Raw genomic sequence first — 24,375 nt, forward strand, 5'->3', positions numbered from 1 at the left:
TCTCTCTCTCTCTCTTTATTAATAGCAGTGACACCAGGGTCTGTGTGAAGCACTGCAATGCAGCAGCACCTCCCCTCTCCACACGAACACACACAATTTTATACCGTCCTCTGTCACTGGCATCTGAAACATCGCTGTGTTTTAAACACCCTCCAGAGTCATTCACCCTTTAACACTTTCATGACACAAGCCAATGAACAGCTGCTTCAGCTTCTCTTCAAAGTTTCATTTCTGTTCTTTTTGTAAATACAGGAAAACTGTGGTTACTTTTTACACCTGTGTTTAAAATGACTAAACATTGTTTCACTGGCTTCCTTTCAAATTTAGGAGTGATTTTGTATATCTTTATCATTAGTAAATGTTCTATTATGGGTATATGAGATTTTATAACACTTGAATTTGTGGTTAAATGCGTGTAACACATGTCTTTAATGAAGAATGATGGTGCCTTCATTGTCTGCTTTATTAAAACATCGGTTCCACAAGGCTATAGAGAACAGTCTGTTGATAGTACCTTCCTTCCCTTCTTCAGCTCTGACTGGGACAGTTTCTGCACAGTTTGTTAGCATGTCTAAATTTGCCAAGTCCCAAAGCTCACACTGTTTGAGCGGTTTGTCTCCAGCCATAGGGACACATCTATATTTTTAGCCAAAGCCATGATGTGGAAGTGTTTGGATGATTATTCAAACTGCATTTGAAAGGACCATGAAGATGATGACGCTGTTGTTGCATAAACACCACCACAGTCACTGCACTCTCTCCTGTTTGAACATGAGCTCAGATGAAGTTTCACGACCGCAACCCATTTATTGTGTGTTTCTTTCTCTTTCTCTGCATCTCAAAGGCTGCAGCTGAGCCCTCACATCACCAAAGCCTGCTCCAAAGTGAAGGATCTTCCGAATACAGCTAAGAAATGCAGCCTTCGCTCAGAGGAAGCTGTAAGAGTTGGAGCCTTTCCAGTGACGTCACCTCACAGTTCGATTTGATGGAGCCTGTCCGCTCCTCGGGAGCAGTCTTCAGAGGATGTTTCTTACCGAAAACCCAACCATCAGCGGCTGCAGCCTAGGCTTTGAGACACGGCCCGTGTCTACAGCTGCTGCTGCTGATGGCGTGTGCTGATTGGTTGAGTTGATGTGAGGGAATGGCTTGTAAAAAGATGTAATTGTTGCTTGTCTCAAGGCTCCTCTTTTGGGCTCCTCTTCCAAGGCTTTCACCGGAGTGGTTTGACTAGCTCTGTGTTTATCTTGTCATGCTAGTTATTGTAAATCCTCTCTCTAATTATTATGGTGTTCTTGAGCCTTCTGCTCATGCATTTATTTCTCAGACGTGAAGATGTAGAGGGTGTACATTTTGTCTTTGTATTTAGTGAGGTCTGTTATGTCATCCTTTTATTTGGCCTCTAGTTTCCTGATGGATGTGAAGTCAGAGATCATCCCTTAAACCCGATGTCTGCTTAGTACTCCAAATAAAATCTTTCTGAGAGACGCATTTCATTTCTTTGGGAGCATTCAGTGCCACTGCTCTCAGGCTATGGAACAGCATTCCACAAAACAGCTTTGACCAACCTTAAACAGAGAATTTCACTGGGGAATACATTGATTTCACAAATGGAGAGTTTATATTTGTCTAATTTATTTTATTTATGCTCCTTTAAGTGTCTCACTGTTCTGTTGTTTCTTTTTTCATAATTTGAAACATTCTGAAGTGGCCCTTGGTTTTAGAAGGGACTAATATATAAATATTATACATATTATTATTAAATTAATATTTTAATTATTGCCAAAAACATAATTATTAGTAGCACTTGGTCTGACAGGTTGGAGAAACCTCATCATATGGTGGCCTTCATAGAAGGACTGTAATACAACACTAAATACAGTGACCGGGCTGTGTACACTGACCACAGTGATGTCTGAAGTGGCCTCATACTCCGTGCCCCAACTGGAGTCTGTCTAACCTTTCACTGCATGTGAAATATGTGCTGCAGTATTCACTGATTGTTCTGAATGTGTGTGTGTGTGTGTGTGTGTGTGTGTGCATGGCTAATTTCAATCCATCCGGTTCTTTCCCCAAACTGCAGCCCTCAGCCGTCCTGCACCTGCCCTACAGCTAACCACAGAAGTGTGTGTGTGTGTGTGTGTGTGGGTGTGTGTATGTGTGTGTGTCTCACGACATCACACATTCTTCAGTGTGTGATGTGCCGTGAAGGTCTCACACACACATGCACACACACACACACACACATGCACATACACACACACACACTCACACACACACACACACACACACACACACACACACACACACAAAGACAAACCAATATCAGACAGGTTCCTCGCATGTGCTGACCTTTCAGGAGGACATCCACTGTAGCAACACACACACAGATTAATGTAAACCTGTCTCAATCATCTCAATACTGTGTGTTTGTGTGTGTGTGTGTGTGTGTTGTGTGTGTGTGTGTGTGTGCGTTGTTTTTGTGTGTGTGTGTGTGTGTTGTGTGTTGTTTATGTGTGTGTGTGTGTGTTGTTTTTGTGTGTGTGTGTGTGTGTGTGTGTGTGTGTGTGTGCATTGTTTTGTGTGTGTGTGTGTGTGTGTGTGTGTGTGTTGTTGTGTGTTCTTTATGTGTGTGTGTGTGTGTGTGTGTGTGTGTGTAAATAGTACATTCCTTTTGCACTGGAGTTCAGAAAATGAGCAGTGTCTAACATTCCCTCTATAAATACCATAAGTGAGAAATCCAACACCCGTACACACACACACACACACACACATATGTAACACACATTTACAGTATGTACATATACACACACAATCCCCCTGTATCCTACACTGCTCTTAAATTCCAGAGAGGTTTGAATGACTTTCCCTTCAGGTTTAGACTTTATTCCAGGACCCCCACTTGCCATTGCTCCAGTGAAAAGGAATTCAACTCAGATATTTTTTCTTGAGTGTAATAAAACCCTACATTTCTGTTATCACACCAACGAACTGAAACTGTGTGAGGGGTGAAAAGGCACAAAATCCATTTTTTTAAAAATACTTCTAAGCACTGCCTTGTGGATGAGATCTAAGCCTAACACAGGGCCGCCAATAAGAACAAAGCTAACCGTCTTAACGCCATGAACTGTTTAAACCTGAGGTAATACGAGGTTGGGAAATGTTGATCACAAAAAACAAACTACTCATCATGATTTACTTTGTCTAATATGATAATACATATGATATAAACCTAAAGTCCTAAAGGGGCCTTAAAAAGGTGTCACTGACCTCAGATGGTAAAGCAGAGGTCAGAGAGTAAAAATAAAGTGTTACACATCGCACAGTGCCTCAGATCTGTGTGTGAGCTTAGAGCTGGCAAAACAGGGAGAAGAGAGGAGGGAAGACAGGCAGAGAGACAAACAAGGACTAATTTAGACTGATACACATACATACATGCCGACGGATTTGTGTGAACAATGCAGAGAAAGACAGAGAGACACATGTGGATGTCTAGTCCGATATACACCGAGAAAAACACACGAGACGGATACAAATACCACATCGAAAGAGCTCCTTCATCCAAACAGTTTATATATTCATATATATTTCATTCACAGCGGATTGGGATATTTCTATTGATTCAGTGTGACAGATGGACATAGAGATATATACAAGCGCTGATGGAAAGAGGCGCACATGAATGACTAGACTGAGAGAAAGACATGCTACTGAAAGACAAACAGACAGACAGCTTGGTAAAAAGACAGGCACATGTGAATGGCTAGACCCAGCCAGACACAGAGGACAGACAGACGGGTACAAACACTGATGTAAGGAGGAACAAATGTACAACCGTGCAAAGAAAAAAACATACAGATAGACAGAGAGACAGACACCAGCAGATGTGGTTTACACTGAGAGACATTCAGGGAGTCATATTACACACTATAAACAACTCAATTCTAATCAAGAGCTGGCACACACCCCAGCACTGACTAAAATCTTTATATAAAGCCACAGTTCGGCACAACTCACATTCTCACACTTATCCTGTGAGCTCTAATAGAGGCTCTACATCTGTTTTATTGTTTTAGGTTTTGCTAAAGAAGGTCTCAGAAGGTCAAAGCCAATCAGGACAATCAGCTGCAGATATTAGATATTAGATATAGATTCAAATATCAAACAAAGAACGTCTAGGACTAATCCTTACTACTGTCCGATGTCAGCTGGAATCATTTTATTACAGGCAACCGATCAAAACAAAACAAAAAGAAAAAGAAAGAAAGAAAGCAATGACACAAGGTTTGTTTTGAAAATGTCTTGAAAATGTTCACATATTCTTTATGCTTTATGCTCCACACACCTTGCCCTACCTGTGATGACCTTGTGGATAAGTAACACGAGTGGCATTATGTGTTACATGATACAAAGCACAGAAATGTGCAGTGTGGGGCACCAAGATTGGGAAACTGGGAATTACACACATCCCAAAGCCTAGGCTGCAGCCGAGGTAGGCTGTTATTATTGGTGGTTACTTCCCCGAGGTTAAGGAGATGTGTGGATATCTTGGTAAGGAAATCTGTGGAAGAACTACTGTATGAAGAATATTAAGACTGATGTATGGCCATGTGATGGAATGGTGTTCTGTCCAGGGAAGTGATTACAGAAGATGAGTGAATGAATGAATGAATGACCGAAGTATGTACAGGGACGTCTGATGCAGTGGCAGAAGCTGAAGTCAAACCTACCCAGGCTTAAGCCAAAGCTTCGGGGTGCAACTTTTATCTTCATGCCATTTTTGTAACATAGACCCGGGCCCAGTGACAGTTAACCAGGTTACCATGGTAACGGCCCTCTGTTGGTTCACAAGGACAAGAGCTGGGAATGTTTACGATGTCAACTCCCGATCAATCAATTAAAGTAGGAGGGAAAGCAAAGCGTTCTCATCGCTTTAATAAACCGAGTTTAACACGCAGCACAGCACCAAGACTCTGAGCCGTGCACAGATCCATCACTCTGCCAGAGCCTCGGTGCCGTCATGGTCGCTCGCACGGACAGATGGTGGCTCTGTTCCTCATTACTGATTCCTTCCTGTTAAATGATGCTGTTTGATTTACACTAACAAGCTCAGGCTTCAGTCACCACAGCACTAATTAACAGTGCCCACGCAGAGAGAGAGAGAGAGAGAGAGAGAGAGAGAGGATGCGACAGGAAGAGACATAGAGTGAGTGAGAAAAAGGAAGAGAGAGCAATAGAGACAGAGAAAGATGATGAATGGGAGAATGGGAGAGGAAGGGGTGGAAAATGAGACACGAGAGTGAGAGAGAGAGAGAGAGAGAGAGAGAGAAGGGATGACAGCAAATGTTGAGAAATGAGGGAAGAGAAGGAGTGAGAGGGAGAGTGAGTGAGCATGTATGTGTAGAGAAAGAGAGAGAGAGAGAGAGAGAGAGAAAGAGAGAGAGAGAGAGAAAGAGAGAGAGAGAAAGAGTGAGAGAGAGAGAGAGAAAGAGTGTGTGTGTGTGTGAGAGAGAGAGAGAGAGAGAGAGAGAAAGAGAGAGAGAGAGAAAGCAAAAAAAAAAACAGCACTGGAGGATTTATGAACCTGCCACATCCCACAGTCCTGCTCGTGTCTACATCCTTACACTCATGTGTCCACTAGGTCTTGAATAATATGGTCAAATATGACATCACAATCATTCAAGACCTTTTATGACACACAACAAGCGTCACAGTATGTGTCCTTTATTGTTCAGCAACTTAGGAGAGACCCAAAAAAGCCAGTTATGCCACTTATAAAATATAAACATGCATCATTTTCTATACAATATGCAGAAAAGCACAATGTGATGTTCAGTGACCTATATATCACTATAACAATAAAATCATCATACTGCCCAGACTAGGGCTACACTATGAATTAACTGTTATTATGCTATTGACCTTTGCAAAACTAATGATGAAGTAGAAATCTACACTCAGATGTTGCTGTCCAAATAAAAACAAGTATCTCCAGTGGATTTGTAGTTTACTACATCATTTAAACACAGCAGCCGTCCTCCACATGTCCTTCAGTTCTCGTGATCAATGGACCAAAGGAAATATTTATACACTGACTTCCATTGAAAGATAAAAAGATTGTTTTTCTTTCTCCTGTAAAGTTACTACTTTGGGAGATGTTTTTTTACTGGACAACGACGATATGCAGCAAGAGCTTCTTTCATTCCATGACAGTGACTTTGTAGCAAGCTGAATCTATGAATCATGATTACGGCAGCTAGCCTTGCCTTCAGTTTGGGCCACAGGTTTAAAGAACCAACCTTAAATAAGGAAACATTAATCACCATTTGTACTAGCACCCCTACAGGATTTGTAATAGTATGTTAGCTCCTAACTGAACCTGTTCATTCATTCACTTATGTTCTGCAACTGCTTCATCCTGAACAGGACTGAAGTGGGTCCAGATCATAGCTAAACCGGGCACAAGGCTGGAACTCACCCTAGACAGGGTACCAGTCCATCACAGGAAATCTCACACTCACTCATTCACTCACACACTCCACACCTCTGCACAGTTCACAACTGACGAGCCAGTCATCCTGTCATTGTGTTTCTGGACTGTGGGAGAAAACCGGACCACACAGAGGAACCGGTGTTGATACAGGAAAGTGACCTGAAGAAGGATCGAACCCAGGACTCCAGAGCTGTGTGGCAGCAATGCTACCTGTGGCACCACCACGCCTCCCGCTACAAATTTAGCTCATAAATATATTTGCATTCAGTAAAAAAGAACCAGATGTGTGACGTATGAGAGAAGTACAGCTGTGTGTTTCAGAAAAGCAGAGACAAATATTAGTGTGTGTGTGTGTTTTAAGCTGATGATGAATAGGTCAAGTATAGAATGGCAGATACAAATGTGTGCGTCTTTACCTCTGCTGCTGGTGGCCAAATCCGCAACTTTCTGAAAGGCATCGAGGAACGCAGCCAGTGCCACAACTGTAGTTCTGAGAACAAAAATAACACACACACACACACACACACAAATTCAGACCTCTTCACACAATTCTATAATACAGTGTAGTGTTGGGCGGTATCATAAAATGAGGGCGTTTTTTACGTCATGTATGTGTTGTGTGTCAAATTTCTGTTCTGTGTCTCTTTAAGTACATGTTTAATCACCAGTCACTTAAATTTGCTTTCTCAGAAATGTTTGTTTTTTAAATCGTCAGCACATGTCAGTGTGCACTGTTGGGCTGTGCTGAGCTGAACTGCACAACGCCGAAAACCCTTCACTCGACCAATACTCACACGCAGCCCGACAGTGCACCCCACACCCAGGGTATTACTGTGTACCGTGTTAATATTTAGAGACGGTATGACAGCATAAAAATGTGGATACTGCTCATCCCTAGGACAGAGTACAACATATTTTACAACTTTACAAAGATATTAGATAAAGGCGGCAGATCCATGAGTCCATGGTTGTCCCGCTGCTTGCATGCGATCTCTCAGGTTTGTTGACGGTAGAGAGGAGGGATGCCAGTGTTTCAGGATGCTCCTGTGTCTGTGTGTCCTTCTGGTTCTCTCCTTTTAGTTAAAGCTGTCATAGTCACATCTGCTGGAGTCATTAGCCACACTCCCAAACAGATCAAAACTAACTGCATCCCTCTACCTTTTTCTGAGTAAATGACTGCCCACCTGTCCGGCTGGACACTGATGGATGACTGTCGAGCTCCTGCTCCACGCTTCAGACCAGCTGCCCATGCTCCAGCCACCACCAAGTGCCTTGGAGCTGCCCCTACAAGTATTCCTACTACTACTACTACTACTATTATCAATACACATGAGCATAACAGCAGTCGTATGTGATGGTGTAGGGTCCTTTTATTTTTGTCAATAATTTGTAGGTAGATTGACCAGAGGAGGATAGGTCCCCACTTGTGAGCCTTGATTCCTCCCAAGGTTCCTTCCTCAGCTCGGAGGGAGTTTTTTCTTGCCCCTGGCCTCGCTCACCTGTGGGTTGTTTACATTTTTTTTTATATATTTGTGACATCATCAGTTGTAAAATGCGCTATACAAATAAATCTGACTCAATTATTTGATTTGATTTGATTGATAGAAAATCGTTCAATTAAATGAGATGCTCTGGAGCATCTGTGCATGAGCCTAGGGTCAGCATCCTCAATGCCAAGTGTTGGCTTGAGGGGCATAAAATCCTGAGCACTTAGATGTGGTGTAGTGAAGTGTGCTCTTTGTAATGACGTAGCTCTGTCCAAAACCTCTGGGTCGAGCGGGGATGCTCTCATTGCTGAAATCTCACAGAAATCTTGGGTGTACGTCTAGTGCAAAGCCTTCTGAGAAAATTAGAGGCTGTTCCTGCAGCAACGGGGTATCAACACTCTATTTATAACCTTGATTTCAGAGGCTATGTTGGAAGAGCAGGATCTGGCCCTGTAATCTATAATTATCCCCTTTCTTTAACACTAATTACCAGCGTTTGCCTCATATCACTCAGGAGCCAAATTAAAACGAGTTAAAGTGGAGTGTGTGTGTGTGTGTGTGTGTGTGTGTGTGAGTTTCTGTCATTACAGTCAAATCCTCCTATGAGAACTTAGTCAGCGCTGACTGTACACAAAAGACATGCAGAGCTACATTTACACTAGCACATGTGTGTATATGAGGAGATACAACATATGCTATTTGTCCCAAACCCTGCAGACACCTTTTCAGTGACTTCTAGTACTTTAAGGTGCACACATTCTGGACACAGATGTTCAATTTTGCGCAGACAGCTGTTATAATCTCCATAGAAAAGCATGAAATTAAATGGGATGCTCTGGAGCAGCTGCAACTGTGGAACTTCATTCTCTGGCATGATGGACTACCATCCAGTACCTCTGGGATGAGTTGTAATGGTGTTTGTTATCCAGAACTAATCCCCCAACACCAGTACCTCACCTCACTAATGTTCTTGTGGCTGAGCGCTATGAAATCGTCCCAGAAATGTTCCAACATCAAATCCGTTCCCAGAAACGTATATGGTGTTTGCAGCAAAGTGGGGCAAACTGCTTTTGAATTCATTCATTTCAGTCCACCAAAGTTCAGCTATAGGGACAGCCCTCCGTTTCCACAGGGGAGAGGTTCCAGGATACCCCTTGGATACCAAACGCCACAGATGCTCAAATCCCTTATATAAAATGGCATAGTATTTGTATATAAACTCTGCACATCTGCCCATACACCTTAAAGCAACACTAGCCCAGTTACAGCTGATGCGCCACTGACTTTGCTGACTTTGCTACTCTGTGCTCAGCACTGCTGAAACTGCACTATGTACTTCTTGGAGAGAGAGCAGTAAAACCCTCTTCCCTCCCCCTCCCTTTGATTTCAGTACAGTGCTGTCAGAATGGATTATACACTACACTACACTGGAAGAAAAAAGAAAAAATCTTACCTAGTGTTGATAATGCCTAATACAATGTAAATGCTGTAAATAGTTGAGATTCTGTACTGTGTCTGGAATAATGACCAGGAAAGTCTGTACATGCTCAGTACAGACACAACCATCGTAGGCCTCACTACACAGCACACATTGCATGAAATAATGAGACACAAGACAAACAATTCTCAAACAGCGAGCGCTGGAGAGAGACTGAGGATTTATGAAATGGCAGGTGGCTACAGTAGAGTGTGTTACGCATCACTTCATTCTCCTGGATTCAGCTTCGTGTGCTGCTTATTCAGGCACTACAATTTGAGAATTTCCAAACTCATTCCTTTAATACACTCAATCAGCATTTGGTTGAATCCGATGGATCTGGAAACTGATACAGATCCTGGAAATTCGGAGACCTGCCTCTGTGAATCAATGGGTCTGTGGGTCTGGGTTAAAACCGAGAGAGAGCCCCGCACAGACGTAATGTTAAATCCTAATGCTCCTCACAGGCAGGTACTAAACTCGGAGGTGACCTAAGTAGGTTAAAGGTCTTTCGCAGTAGGCACCAGTGAGCATTTCTCCATCAGCTTGTACTAATTGTGTTATAACTAAAACCAGAATAAAATATTAATGCGATGTAGAGGCCATTCACAAATAGAATTGAAAGTTCGGAAAATGCAGAATAAAGAAAAAAGTGGCAACACCTAGAGACCCCCATAAAGAAAATTGTTTAAAAAAATGGAGAAAACAAATGTCACAGTTTCTGTTAAAGAAAGAAACACGTGACCACTTCCTAGATTAGTACTGCACTACACCGTGTTTAGAATGGAGTCTACAGAGGAGAACATCTATGTGGTATTTTCTATATCCCATGACTAGGCTTGATCTCTATGTGTGATTACTGTTAGATTATGGTATATAACCTGATCTCAGAGGAGTTGGTGTGTTCTCCCCGTGTCCGCGTGGGTTTCCTCCGGGTGCTCCGGTTTCCTCCCACAGTCCAAAAACACACGTTGGTAGGTGGATTGGCGACTCAAAAGTGTCTGTAGGTGTGAGTGTGTGAGTGAATGTGTGTGTGTCTGTGTTGCCCTGTGAAGGACTGGCGCCCCCTCCAGGGTGTATTCCCACCTTGCGCCCAATGATTCCAGGTAGGCTCTGGACGCACCGCGACCCTGAACTGGATAGGTTACAGATAATGAATGAATGTATGAATGAACCTGATCTCACAGCTTATCTTCCCTTCTGCATATGCTGAGAAAGACCTCGTCTACGATAATTGGATGTTAGTTTATGAGTTTGGTATTTAGGATCCTGAGCTGTGCAACTGTCTATGACTTGGCCCAATCATCAAGAGACTGTGAGTTCAATCCTGAGTGGTGCCGTTGCTCTCCAAGGTCAGAAGTCCAAGTATCATTATTGGGTTTGCTTTCTGGGGGTGTAGGATACCAGAAGACAACTTTCTTAATCTGAATTTGTTTTGCGAATGGCTGGGGAGAGTCTAAAAAGTGATTCTCCTAAAATTTCTTATGTAGACAACATTGAGAGCTGAGACACACTGAGAATGTTCCTGTTGCTGGTGAGAAATGGTGGCATTTAGCTGCAGATAAACGTGACTGTTCTTATCTCAGCAAATCTGAGCCCAGTGTGAGACATTTCTGTGATATCTACTAAAATCCAAAAAGAGCACAGGTGGGATTCTTGAGCTATATTTCTCAGGATAAGTATCTGAGCAACAGGACACTTCACCAACATCCTCTTTGGTGCATGCGGAGCATGCAGAGACCAGCAGGTGAGAGGCACATACACAGTAAGTAGGCGGATACCAGCAGGTGGGAGGTTATGGTTAGGGTTAAGTGTTAGGTTGTACCTCGGGCGAACGGACGTCATTCATTTTCAATGAGAGGCAGTGACACTGGGCATTTCCCCATGGGATGTCCCTCCCTCTTCCCATCACTCAGTGTGATTTTGGCCTGTGGAGGCATGTTGAGCATGGGACAAATAAAAGTGGTAAAAAGTCATGAGTGTGTGTTGTGAAGCCTCACCTGAGTTGGGCCTGTAGTTTCCCAGCTTTACTGATGAAGTCCTCCCACACCGGGTAACTGCCCTGCAACATGAAGAAGAAAAGCTTTTCTTTATGGATGCTCCTCCTCCCAGTTACACAATATATGCTTTAAAACTACCCCCCACACACAGAGAAATCAGCATAAAAACCTCACTAATTATCCCCTTGTCCTTTACCGCCCTCTCTTAATCTCCTCATTATCTCCTCCTACTTCATTGTTTACCATTGTGTTTCCTTCTATCTTCTCTCTCTCTCTCTCTCTCTCTCTCATTCGGAGTGAGTGTATTCTCACTGGACAATACTTTGAAAAGTTTCTGTATTGCGATGTCTAGACTTGTAAATCTCATATTATTTATGACTGAATAGGTACTTGTTCACACTTGGCAGGTTGACCCTGGTGGGATTGCTGTATTAGAACTCTTGCAGTTTGTGTGAAGTATGAATGGAAAATGTGCCAAAGACACAGAATGTGGATCAGACACAGCAGTGCATCTTGAGATTTTAAACACCTCAGTGTCTGGACTAAGAATAGTCCAGAAACCATAAACATCTAGCGAACAGCGTCCTGTGTCACTGATGAAGGACTCGAGGTCGACCGACACACACTGTGCAGCGACAGATGAGCTACTGTCTCTGACTTCACATCATGACTTTACAAGGTGGACCAACGAGAGAGGAGTGTCTCAAAGAATTAGACACAGAGTTAAGTGGACACAGGGTTTAAAAACTCCAGCAGCACTGCTGTGTCTGATCCACTCTACACCAGCACAACACACACTAACACACCACCACCACGTCAGTGTCACTGCAGAGCTGAGAATAATCCAGGCCTCAAATCAGCGGGGGTCCTGAGTCTGAGCACTGAAGAACAGGGTGAAATGGGGATAAGAAAGTATGCAGAGCAACAGGTGGACTACAGTCTGTAACTGTAGAACTACACAATGCTCCTGTGTGGTCAGTGGAGCTGATAAAACAGACAATCAGTAGGTGGTTCCCAATCTAGTGACCGTTCAGTGTATATTCTATTCTAATAACTTATGTTTTTATAAAACAATAAATCTGAATGAAATCATGATAAAAACCCAGCACAAAGTAACACAGTTTCTCACAGCTTACTGCTCTAGAACAGAACTTCCCATTCACCGGGCAGCAGACCAGTCCTGCCCAGAGGAAAGAAATATCAAAAAGGAGATCTCCTTAACGTCTCAGCAGTTTCTCCTAGACAACAACGAGATCAGATGGAAAAACAAAAGAGACGTTAGCGTAAGTCTCCTGCTGCTCAAATATATCTCCTGAGTCTCAAACTGGGCTCCGATTTGCCAGATGAACTACACCCTACTCTCTCCTTTATCTCATTTATCCTGCTCTCGTGTCTCATGATCCCTTTTTGTGTCTTTCTTTTTCTCCTAAGGAATTTTAGGAGAATCACCAATATGTCTCCTGAGCCATTACAGAGCAACCTATGAGCAACTGAATTTTCCTTTGGGTGGGTGTCGGTTGTTTTTAAACAGAACGTAACAACTGCCAACTACCGCATGGGAAAGTAGCAGCATAGTCACTGAACTACACTTTTTTAATTTAAAAATATTACTGTTATTATTAAAACACTCAAGTCATTTTAGTGAACTCAGTGATTATTAACAGACCATAATGGTACTGTGTCATGTCTCCACATGAGCTTCAACGTGTGCTTGCAAATAATTACATTAACCATTTCTTTCCGATTCAACAGCTCTATCGTTGGACTATGAGGAAAAACTACTGGAACTACAGAGTGATAAATGATTTAAGATTGAATTCACATCCCAGTCTCTCACATCCTTCTGAATTAAGGTGAAGACCAGAGTCCAGAACCTGATGCAATGGTGCGCTTCAGACACTCACAAATTTAAATCAGACCAGGCTTTCAAATTTGACATCCACCAAAACCAAGCGTTGTAAAATTACCTGGATGCCAAAACTGCACTGCACTTGTCACTCACAAGCATTACACATTTCTGTGAGAAGTAGCCCCAAGGCGTCCATTAATGCTGAGGTAACCCATCAATTGTGCTGATGTATACTACAGTTTTCCATGGCAACAGCACAATATAACAACAGCCCCTGCACCTCCCACCTCTCCACAATCTGTCAATAGTACCAGGGGTCCTCATAAAAGTCAGGAGCCCCTGTTGTAGAATATTAGATACGATTAGATAGCATTGGTCCCCACAGATGATGGGTGTTCCTTTGCTATGAATGATCCAGATTCAAAGCTGCTGTAAAGTCAAATTTATCCATGAACAAACGTAAAGTTCACAGAGCACAAGAACCCCAGGCCCTCGTGAAGAACCATTTAAGTCAGTGTGGCCTTACCTGAGGAACTTACTGCACTGTATGTTATCTGTGCTCATTTTGTTCATATTTCAGCCATCGTTTCCATCATATGACGCTCACTAACTCTGACATTCAGTGCTGCCTGTGCTACTTTGGGTTTACTAATAAAATAAAGAGAATTATCCCACAGGCAATTGCAGAATGCTCTGTCCCTGCCCATCTGCCCTCAGAGGGTCTGCATGGCGCCTGGGACCAGGACCCTCTAGATGAACTGAACTGAATCAGACCAAAATAAGACGTAACCTGAATGGCCACTATGTGAATACAGTAACAGTAAAACCTCATTAATACAAATATCCGTCACAACATTCATTTTTACTGAATCTTTTAACTGAAAAAAAACATTGAGACATTCATATAACACACAACACGTAATACACATGTGAAAAATACATTTAGTCATTGTTAATTACACCAACCATTAGGCAGTACTAATGACCAAGGACTGGGAAGAGCTGGGGCTCATGGGGGAGCTCCCAGCATGCCTAGCGGCTCCACATTTTCTGGGTTTATTGTGGGCTGTTGTTTGGGTTGCAATGGGGGGATTATTTTGTATACATGTGCGGGTGTGTGTTTGTGTGCCTGTTAGGTGTTGGTGTGTGATGAGATGTGTGTTGGCCAGGGGAGTTAGGTACCGTCAATCTGTGTTTGAGCACTGGAGTGTGGCACCCCCCTGAATCTCCTCACATACACCGCCCAAATACAGTGTGTCTCACGGCTCCTTTCTGCACTATGCCCTTTTAAGGACTGTAAAAGATGCTCATTCGCAGTATTCGACTAAATCCCGGTGTCCATTCTTCCTTTGTCACACTGTTTACATATGAAATGTACGGTATAACCATGTGTTTTTTACAGTGTATTTCTATTGTTTCCACAGTATTATGTTGTAAACAAAACATTTCTTGAATCTAAAATGTATGGTTTCCCAAAAATTATATTAATTGCATAAAATGAGCAGGTGGCTTTATGTAACGTTGGGTGTATAAATAAAATGTCTTCGAGCATTGGTGATTTTGAATATCTGCCATATTTATCATCCATACACCACAGAGCAGAATAAACTTGATTGAGAGACAGCAGACGGCTGAATGCAAGCATATATGAACTTCTCAGGCACAGAAAACCTGCTTCCTGCTGTGATTGACAGAGTGAGTGAGAGAGAGAGAGAGAGAGAGAGAGAGAGATGTGTTTGTGTGTCTAATGTCTCCACGCCTCATCTCTGGCTCTTTTGTAGTTTGATAACTGGAGAAAACATCTGTTGCCGTGACAACGTGAGCGACTGCAGAACCATAGCCATGACGCTGCAGTCACCTCACACACACACACACACACACACAGCTATTGATGTTCACTGCTCTCTCACATTCACGTCACCACATGCAACAGTTCACAGAAATGAGCACTGATATATTATTATCACATCAAAAATCATACGACTAATGCACACGCACAGCAGCGCCCTGGGCCTTCTGCTTCAAAGCCTGTGTCACTCTCAACCAAACAAGGCATGTTTCAACACCCTCCCTCTCTCTCCCTCTCTCACCATCCCATCCCCACTGCAGTGATTATAATGGAACACTCTCATTAAGGCTTGGTCCAGTTTTAATAAAGCAAAGAGCCCGACGTCAAATACAGATTTAGTCCTAATGACAGGGCATTTGACGTAGCAGAGATAACCGAATAAAGACAGGAGCTCTGCTTAAACTTATTACAGCTCACACTCTCCTGTGTGTTACTGCTGAAGCAGCAGCACTGAAGCAGCACATGCAGGAAGGCTGCTTCCTTCAGCACAGCAACACCGTCATCCATCAAACACTGTGGCCTCGAAGCAAAGACCCAGATCACGATGCTCCACATCCACCACAGCTCACACCGCCAAGTCCACTGCTCTATCCTCATCCAAATCAGAGATAGTAACCTTAACTCTGCTAATCCCGACTTCAACACAAGTTTCCTGAGATATTAACCTTTCAAATCCCAGAAACACTTTGTTCTAACTTAACCTCAGCAATCCCAGATTTTAACATTTTCACATCTTGCCCATTCTAACCCCAACAATCCAAGATTTGAAGACTTCCAATCGTCTTTAATCCTAGCTGGTCATAGCCCTTCCAAGCCTAGAAATCTCTGACCTTAACTAGCTTGATTTTAGCAATCCCAGATTTGAATCTTCTGAATTAGATAGATACTTTATTGAGCCCCAGGGGAAATTCAAGAGAAATGAACGACTCTGGTGGGACTCGAACCCACAACCTTTTAATTGCCTCACTCATATAGCTAGAAGTCCAATGCGCTATCCATTGCGCCACAAAGCCACTGATAAGTATAGCCAATTACAGATAACTCACCCAATCACAGCCATTTCCAATGCGAAATCTTACACTTCTAGAAAACCTTGATTTTTGTAATTCCTTATACCAACAATGCCTGATATTAAGTATTTGAAACCCATCCGTGGCTTATTGTAAACTTGAATTTGAACTATTCCAGTCTGTTTACAACAGTTTTCCAAACACAGTAACCAAAATACTTTGGCTTCCAGCCATTCTTGATCTTAACCCTCCCAGTCCCATAAATACTTCATTCCATTTGTCAAGAACCCCATGCGTTCATTGACCCTTCCAATGCCAGAAATCCTATCTAAACATTTTGACGCCACTGGCCATGCATTCATTCATTCACGTTTACTGTAACTAGCTCATCCTGATCAGGGTCACTGAGGGTCCGGAGACTAATAGAATCATCGAGCACAAGCCATGAAACACACCCTAGGCAGGGTGCCAGTCCATCATGGCTTTTGGAGAGTGGGAGGGAGGAAACCCATGCAGACACAGGGAAAACACACCCTGTTCGGGTGTTTTGTTGGTTACTAAGTAAAATAAGCTCATTTTAGTGCACATTTCACACAGTTTAACACATTGAGTGTGAGATCTCTAGCACAGGCCACATTTTATATTTCATTATTATTTATCCCTCAGTAGTTTAAATTACATAAACGAGCAGAAAGAATGAATGAAGAGGTGTGTTCTCTTCGTATACCCTCAGAAAATCTGACCAGTGGTGTCCAAACTATTTCACATATGATCACTGTCCAAAGACAACAGTAGCTTTACAGGAGTAGGGAGAAACCTTCTTAACTTTCAATGGAAGTGAGTGGAAAATTATATTATATTGGTCTGTTTATCGTGAGATTTTCACACAATATGAAGGACAGCTGCTGTGCGCACATGATGTAGTGAACTAAAAATCAACACAAATGTATATATACATGTCTTTCTCTGACCAGTGACGATATTCACAGACACATTCTCTATAGAGGACACAGCCCTGCGCGTGCTAATGTATGACACACAAAAGGTAAACACAGCATGTGAGTTCTAGCCTCTTCTATAACTCCATACAGTGTTAAACCTTCAGTAAACACACAGAAAGTGCCAAACCAAGAAAACATGGACCAGGGGTGCGCACTCATATCTGCACACACACCGGTGCATCCCTCCCGCAGCTCGAGAAAGGTGCCAGTCTTAGTGCCCATGAATCTACCAACCCACTGCAGCATCAGAGCCATACCGCTCCGACAGCATTAACGGACGATAAGGACCCCCCAAAAACCCGGTGGTCGTCTGTAAAGAGGGTTGGGGAGGGTCTTACCTTCATATCAGTGATCACAGTCTGGAAAAGTCCCCCCAGCGCGCTACACTCGCGCTCCATTACCGCCTCCATCCGATACTAATGACAATATTAATGATGCTAATAATAATAATAACTGCAAATGAAAGGCACCCCGCGGGGCCAATTGGGCGCAGAGTGGTGCGCGCTCCCGCCGCTCTGCTGCGCGTTCACGGCGCGTCCATGCAACGAACCATGTCATCAAATGAAGAGCACTATATAAACCCAACAAACAGTTGAAACAAACAAACGAACGAACAAACAGACCAGCGAAACCTGCGCCTCGGTTATTTATTTTATCTAGCGCCTCGCGCCACTCCAGTCCTGGCGAGTCCCTCGCGCACACCGGTGATATTCAACTCGTGAACCACTCGATTTTATTGAACCGAATCCTTTCACTGATTCAATAGAACCGATTCACCGAACCGATTCGAACTTGTTTTGTTTTTGGTCAAGTCACCGTCATTGTTGATTTATTAAAATGAAATTAAGTGGCACATTCTCTACAGAGGTCGCACTTCTGCATGTTGAACTTAACTGTTGATGTTTATTTGTAGAAAAGGTGCCCTGTTTAAAGGCAACATTGTGGTTTTACCTTGTTTTCGCCACTGATAATAACATCCAGTAGCCAGGTGTCTGCCCAAACTGACAGTGCCACAAACCTGGGAGAGCGAAGGCAGCAGTGAACAACTCTTCACCTGAGATATGGGAAGCTCCCCTGATTCTTTTTTTAACAGCAGCTAATGCTATTTGAATGAGAACTCTTACACTGAATAGCCATTACATTAAAATGAACTCCTTGTTTGTACACTCACTCTTAATTGTATCAGTTCCACTGACCACTTAGATGCACTCTGTAGTTGCAATACACAGAGCAGGTGTGACACTGACGTGGTGGTGGTGTGTTAGTGTGTGTTGGTGCGAGTGGCTCAGACACAGTAGTGTCTGATATGGGCCAACATGGTAGATTTGGCACTTTTCTACTGTATGGTACCTACCTGCTTTTTACTACCTGGTCCTTTTTCCACTCCCACAGCTCTCTCCTGAAGCTGTTGAAGTCACAAAACACCATCCCTAACAGGAACAGTGAGCTTTTAAAACCACAACAATGCCAGCTGCAATGTCAATGGACGTTTGCTCATCGTATATTGGCATGTTGTTGTTGTCCGGGACCAAAAAACAGCTAGATGTATAAGTTCAGACAGATCAGTGCAGTTTTATTGTTCCTTGTTGAACTGTACAGTGAGAACTGAGATTGAAGGAGTGTTCGAACTTCTTCAAAAGACCAAGATGTAATCTTACGAGATGCCGTTGTATGAAACGGATAAAAAAAAACGGGATTGCTGCTGTATATTGGAGATCTTACAAGTCCCTAATTTGAGATGTAGGTCGTTACATAGTGAGACCGTTCTTTGTGGCCAGTCAGTGTTCTGCAAGTTTACACATCACAAATTAGTCCCATACTTGGCACACTTGGAAATATGAGTGTCTTAAAAAGAACCCTGTTCCAGGTAGCGAGTTCCAGATTAGCTTAATGGGAAACAAAACTGCAGAGCAGGCTAATAATGTAGGTACCATGAGGTGAAAATGTGTTTAATTGGTGGACATACTAGTGTTTAGGGACAGTGTTGTTAATTGCACTGCAGGTAGTGTCACTGCCAACACAGCTCCAGGGTCCTGGGTTCAATACCTCATGTCACTGTTTGTGATAACTTTGGTGTGTTCTCCCTGTATCTGTGTGGGTTTCCTTCACGCTGCCAGGTTTACTGGCTGTAAAAAAAAATATCCACTGGTGTGAAACTGCGACTGACTGAGTGAGAGTCTGAAGACGTATGTGAACCAGTTGGACTTTGAGCCAGACCGTTCGAATGAATCGGTTCATTGAACCGAATCCAAATCCATCACTCAGCCGCAACCCTACTAGTTCTTCCCGAGGCCACACCTTCTTCAGCGCAGGCGAATGAGAGGAAGATCCCGCCGAAAAAGTGCAATTAAACATACTAATAGGCAAGTGGAAGGCTCTGAAACAGCAGTACTATCAACAGTTCAGGTATCTGTTTTAGACACATGGGCTGGGATTTCAGCCTGAAACTGCTAGGCAGCTCTCACATTCTTTGGCACTTTCCCTACAGTATAATCGCCACAGAAATGTGTCAGATGAGATGGTCACTAGAGTAGCTGCACACCAACTTAGGGTCATCATGAAGTGTTTGATGGTGTGGTATAAAGCTGGCCATCATATGGCTGTGCAGCCGAGGAGCTGTGTTCCCTAAAATGATTATCTTCCTTACATTACTTTTAGGATGAACTGGAGCGGTGGTTGTGATCCAGAGTTAATCACCCATCCCCAGTACTTCACCTCACTTCGCTATAGAAATTAAAACCCTCAAAGCAAAGTAAGGAAACTAGAAAACTAGAAGGTAGTTTTCCAGGTAGGCTCTGGACCCCCCGCGACCCTAAATTGGATAAGCGGTTACAGATAATGAATGAATGAATGTCCACAAAGCGTTGGTTATATATGCTGAGAAAATATGTTCTGTGTATCGCAACTAAACAGCGTCACATGGTGGTTGCTGTTGAGCTCTGCAATTCAGACAGCTAAAAACATTCATTGTCTGTAACCCTTATCCAGTTCAAGGTCGCGGTGGGTCCAGAGCCAACCCGGAATCACTGGGCGCAAGGTGGGAACACAGCCTGGAGGGGGTGCCAGTCCTTCACAGGGCAACACACATTCACTCACTCACTCACACCTAAGGACACTTTTTGAGTCACCAATCCACCTACCAACGTGTGTTTTTGGACCATGGGAGGAAACCGGAGCACCCGGAGGAAACCTACGCAGACACAAGGAGAACACACCAACTCCTCACAGACAGTCACCTGGAGGAAACCCACGCAGACACGGGGAGAACACACCACACTCCTCACAGACAGTCATCCGGAGGAAACCCACGCAGACACAGGGAGAACACACCACACTCCTCACAGACAGTCACCCGGAGGAAACCCACACAGACACTGGGAGAACACATCACACTCCTCACAGACTGTCACCCGGAGGAAACCCACGCAGACGCAGGGAGAACACACCACACTCCTCACAGACAGTCACCCGGAGGAATCCCACACAGACACTGGGAGACCACATCACACTCCTCACATACTGTCAGCCGGAGGAAACCCACGCAGACACAGGGAGAACACACCACACTCCTCACAGACAGTCACCCGGAGGAAACCCACACAGACACAGGGAGAACACATCACACTCCTCACAGACAGTCACCCAGAGGAAACCCACATAGACACAGGGAGAACACACCACACTCCTCACAGACAGTCACCCGGAGGAAACCCACACAGACACAGGGAGAACACACCACACTCCTCACAGACAGTTACCCAGAGGAAACCCACACAGACACAGGGAGAACACACCACACTCCTCACAGACAGTCACCCGGAGGAAACCCACACAGACACAGGGAGAACACACCACACTCCTCACAGACAGTCACCCGGTGGAAACCCACACAGACACAGGGAGAACACACCACACTCCTCACAGACAGTCACCTGGAGGAAACCCACACAGACACAGGGAGAACACACCACACTCCTCACAGACAGTCACCCGGAGGAAAGCCACACAGACACAGGGAGAACACACCACACTCCTCACAGACAGTCACCTGGAGGAAGCCCACACAGACACAGGGAGAACACACCACACTCCTCACAGACAGTCACCTGGAGGAAACCCACACAGACACAGGGAGAACACTCCTCACAGACAGCCACCCGGAGGAAACCCACACAGACACAGGGAGAACACACCACACTCCTCACAGACAGTCACCTGGAGGAAACCCACACAGACACAGGAAGAACACACCACACTCCTCACAGACAGTCACCCGGAGGAAACCCACGCAGACACAGGGAGAACACACCACACTCCTCACAGACAGTCACCTAGAGCGGGGCTCAAACCCACAACCTCCAGGTCCCTGGAGCAGTTTGATAGCGATAGAACCTGTTACACCACCTAGTTCTACACTTGAATGTAGGGCTGTTGTAATAACCACAGTATGACACAATTGCAGCAAACCTAGTCACAAATGAACCTTCGCCAGTTTGGGAGCTTTTCAGCTTTCAACCAAATGAAAAGAAACAGCCAGTCAATTCAGATCAGACAATATGCAAAATCTGTGTCAGAAAACTCGCTGTGAAATGGAGAAATGCGAATATGAGATCTCATCTAGCCACCTATAATTCAAATATCGAGGCCCAGTGGTCTCCTCCAGCACCAAGGACCAGCTTCAAAAGGCACAATTCAGGCCAGTTCCAGGTGACAGTGAGGAGCATAGCACAAGAATCAAGAGGAATTAAGTAAGTGGGATGGTAATTATCACATATAACAGTGTTGACCCCTGATAAAACAACGCACCGGAATTCTTTCACCGTGACAGCCCTATGTCAGGGGTGCCCAACTCCAGTCCTGGAGGGCTGGTATCCAGCAAATTTTGGTTATACCTCTGCGCACACACCTGAGTCAACTCATCTGTTAATTGCCAGGTTTAAGGGATGTGTTTTAGCAGAGCAATCACCAAACTTTGCTGGATACCGGCCCTCCAGGACTGGAGTTGGGCACCCCTGCCCTATGTGAATGTATTTATTATGAGCTCTGACAAATTGATTATACAAGTATCTGTGTAAGGGGTGGAACAGCGGCCCAATAGGTAGCATCACTCTCGCACAGCTCCTTGATCCTGCAGCTGTGGGTTCAATCCCTGCCTTAGGTCACTGTCTATGAGGAGTGAGGTGTGATTTCCCTATGTCCCTATTTTGTGTCTGAATGACATTAGATCCTCCCAGAAATATAACCATAAGCTTTCCCTGAAGAGAAGAAGCTGTTACTGCAGCAAAATGGGGATAAAATTACCCTTTATTTGAGAAGATATGAGCTGTAAACACATTTAGTATTTGATGCATACAACACACTAAAAAAAGGATTGGACAGATGAGATATTTACTTTTCAATTACACCATTTAGTTGACACGGTGGCACAGCAACACAGCTCCAGAGTTCTGGGGTTGGGGGTTTGAGTCCTGCTCCGGGTGACTGCCTGTGTTCTCCCCATGTCCATGTGGGTCTGTGAGGAGTGTGGTGTGTTCTCCCTGTGTCTGCGTGGGTTTCCTCCGGGTGACTGCCTGTGTTCTCCCCGTGTCCATGTGGGTCTGTGAGGAGTGTGGTGTGTTCTCTCTGTGTCTGCGTGGGTTTCCTCCGGGTGACTCTCTGTGAGGAGTGTGGTGTGTTCTCCCCGTGTCTGCGTGGGTTTCCTCCAGTTGACTGTCTGTGAGGAGTGTGGTGTGTTCTCCCCGTGTCTGCGTGGGTTTCCTCCGGTTGACTGTCTGTGAGGAGTGTGGTGTGTTCTCCCCGTGTCTGCGTGGGTTTCCTCCAGGTGACTGTCTGTGAGGAGTGTGGTGTGTTCTCCTTGTGTCTGCGTAGGTTTCCTCCGGGTGCTCCGGTTTCCTCCCACTATCCAAAAACACACGTTGGTAGGTGGACTGATGACTCAAAAGTGTGAGTGAGTGAATGTGTGTGTGAGGGTGTGTCGCCCTGTGAAGGATATACACTTACAGACAATTAATTAATTAATTACACCATTTCATCATTTTAGTTATAGCTCACACATAATTGAAGCCTAGCATTGCCTTGCTGAAATTACCCTGGACTTCCCTGGATATGGCATCATCCTGATGGCAGCATATGTCTCTCTAAAATCCCAATGTTCACCTCCACGTCAATGGAAACATCTCACATGTGGAGGTCACCCATGCCATGGTCATTGATGGCACCCCTGATGCCATGAGAGATGTTGGCTATTGCACCATAACAGTCTGGATGGTCCTTTTTTTGTCTTTAGCACAGAAAACACATCATACACTGTTTAAGAAAACAAACCAAGACCTGGACTTTTATATATATATATTTTATTTATTTTTAATTTAACTATTTATCATTTTTGTATTTAGTATTACTATTACTATTTTATATAATCATATCTATTTTATTGTATGTATTTATTTATTTACTGTGAATTTAATATATGTTTGGGTGACTGTCTCTCTCTGAATGTGTGAAAATTGATGACTACTGTATAACTACTTGAAATGTATGTTGATTTTTTTTATCTCTGCTATTGAGTCATCAATAAAACAAAGGGTACAACAAAAAAAATCCAGAAATAAATTCTTGTTCAACATTAGAACTGTGTTCAATTTGTATCTTTAACAAAACATAGAAACGGATAAAAACCAGGGTACGTTCTGTCCAGGTTCACCTGTAACCAGAGCTTATATTGAATAGTTTTTTTCCCCACAGTTTTCCTGGGTAATCATTTTGCCCTCTCTATATGCCAAACCTCTTGTTTCACATTTCATGAACTCTCAGTATATTCCACACTGCACGCCTGCCAATAAAGTCAGAGTTATTATGATTTTAGTTTTCATTAAGCATTAATTCATTTTTTAGAATGCTGTCACTTCTAAAATAATGCTTGTGCTGCAGGTAGTGTCACTGTCACACAGCTCTGGGGTCCTGGGGTTGTGAGTTCAGTGTCTGCCTCAGGTCACTGTCTATAAGGCTGTGTTGTCCTTGTGTCTACATGGAAATGTGTCACCAGCTGTGAGTATGTGAGTGAATGGTAGCATTTTTTAACCCTATGAACTCTGGTTCTTGAACTGGTCCAATTCGGGAGTTTTAGTAAAGGGTGACTGTTTTGCCCTGGGGTGGATTTTCGCCTTGTCCAGAAGGGTTCCTGCCTTGTACCCAATGATTCTGGGTAGTCTC

General features: G+C 43.8%; 1 protein-coding gene and 1 non-coding gene across 3 annotated transcripts in view; both read right to left on the bottom strand.

Moving 5' to 3' along the window:
• Window positions 1-17,845, bottom strand: part of LOC136695270 (protein MTSS 1-like) — a 48,403-nt gene extending 30,558 nt beyond the window's left edge. For both annotated transcript variants that reach the window (XM_066669248.1, XM_066669247.1), the window contains exons 1-3: window positions 17,502-17,845; window positions 11,455-11,516; window positions 6,907-6,980 (exon numbers count right to left, since the gene is read on the bottom strand). In XM_066669248.1, the coding sequence (XP_066525345.1) occupies window positions 6,907-6,980; window positions 11,455-11,516; window positions 17,502-17,573 (208 nt within the window). In that variant the 5' untranslated portion in view covers window positions 17,574-17,845. The remainder of the gene's footprint in view (window positions 1-6,906; window positions 6,981-11,454; window positions 11,517-17,501) is intronic.
• Window positions 16,076-16,165, bottom strand: trnar-ucu (transfer RNA arginine (anticodon UCU)). The gene is given in 2 exon segments: window positions 16,076-16,111; window positions 16,129-16,165. It is a non-coding gene; the product is annotated as a tRNA-Arg (tRNA).
• Window positions 17,846-24,375: the final 6,530 nt, after the last annotated feature.

The sequence above is a fragment of the Hoplias malabaricus genome, chromosome 4, assembly GCF_029633855.1.
Source record: "Hoplias malabaricus isolate fHopMal1 chromosome 4, fHopMal1.hap1, whole genome shotgun sequence".
Classification (NCBI taxonomy): domain Eukaryota; kingdom Metazoa; phylum Chordata; class Actinopteri; order Characiformes; family Erythrinidae; genus Hoplias; species Hoplias malabaricus.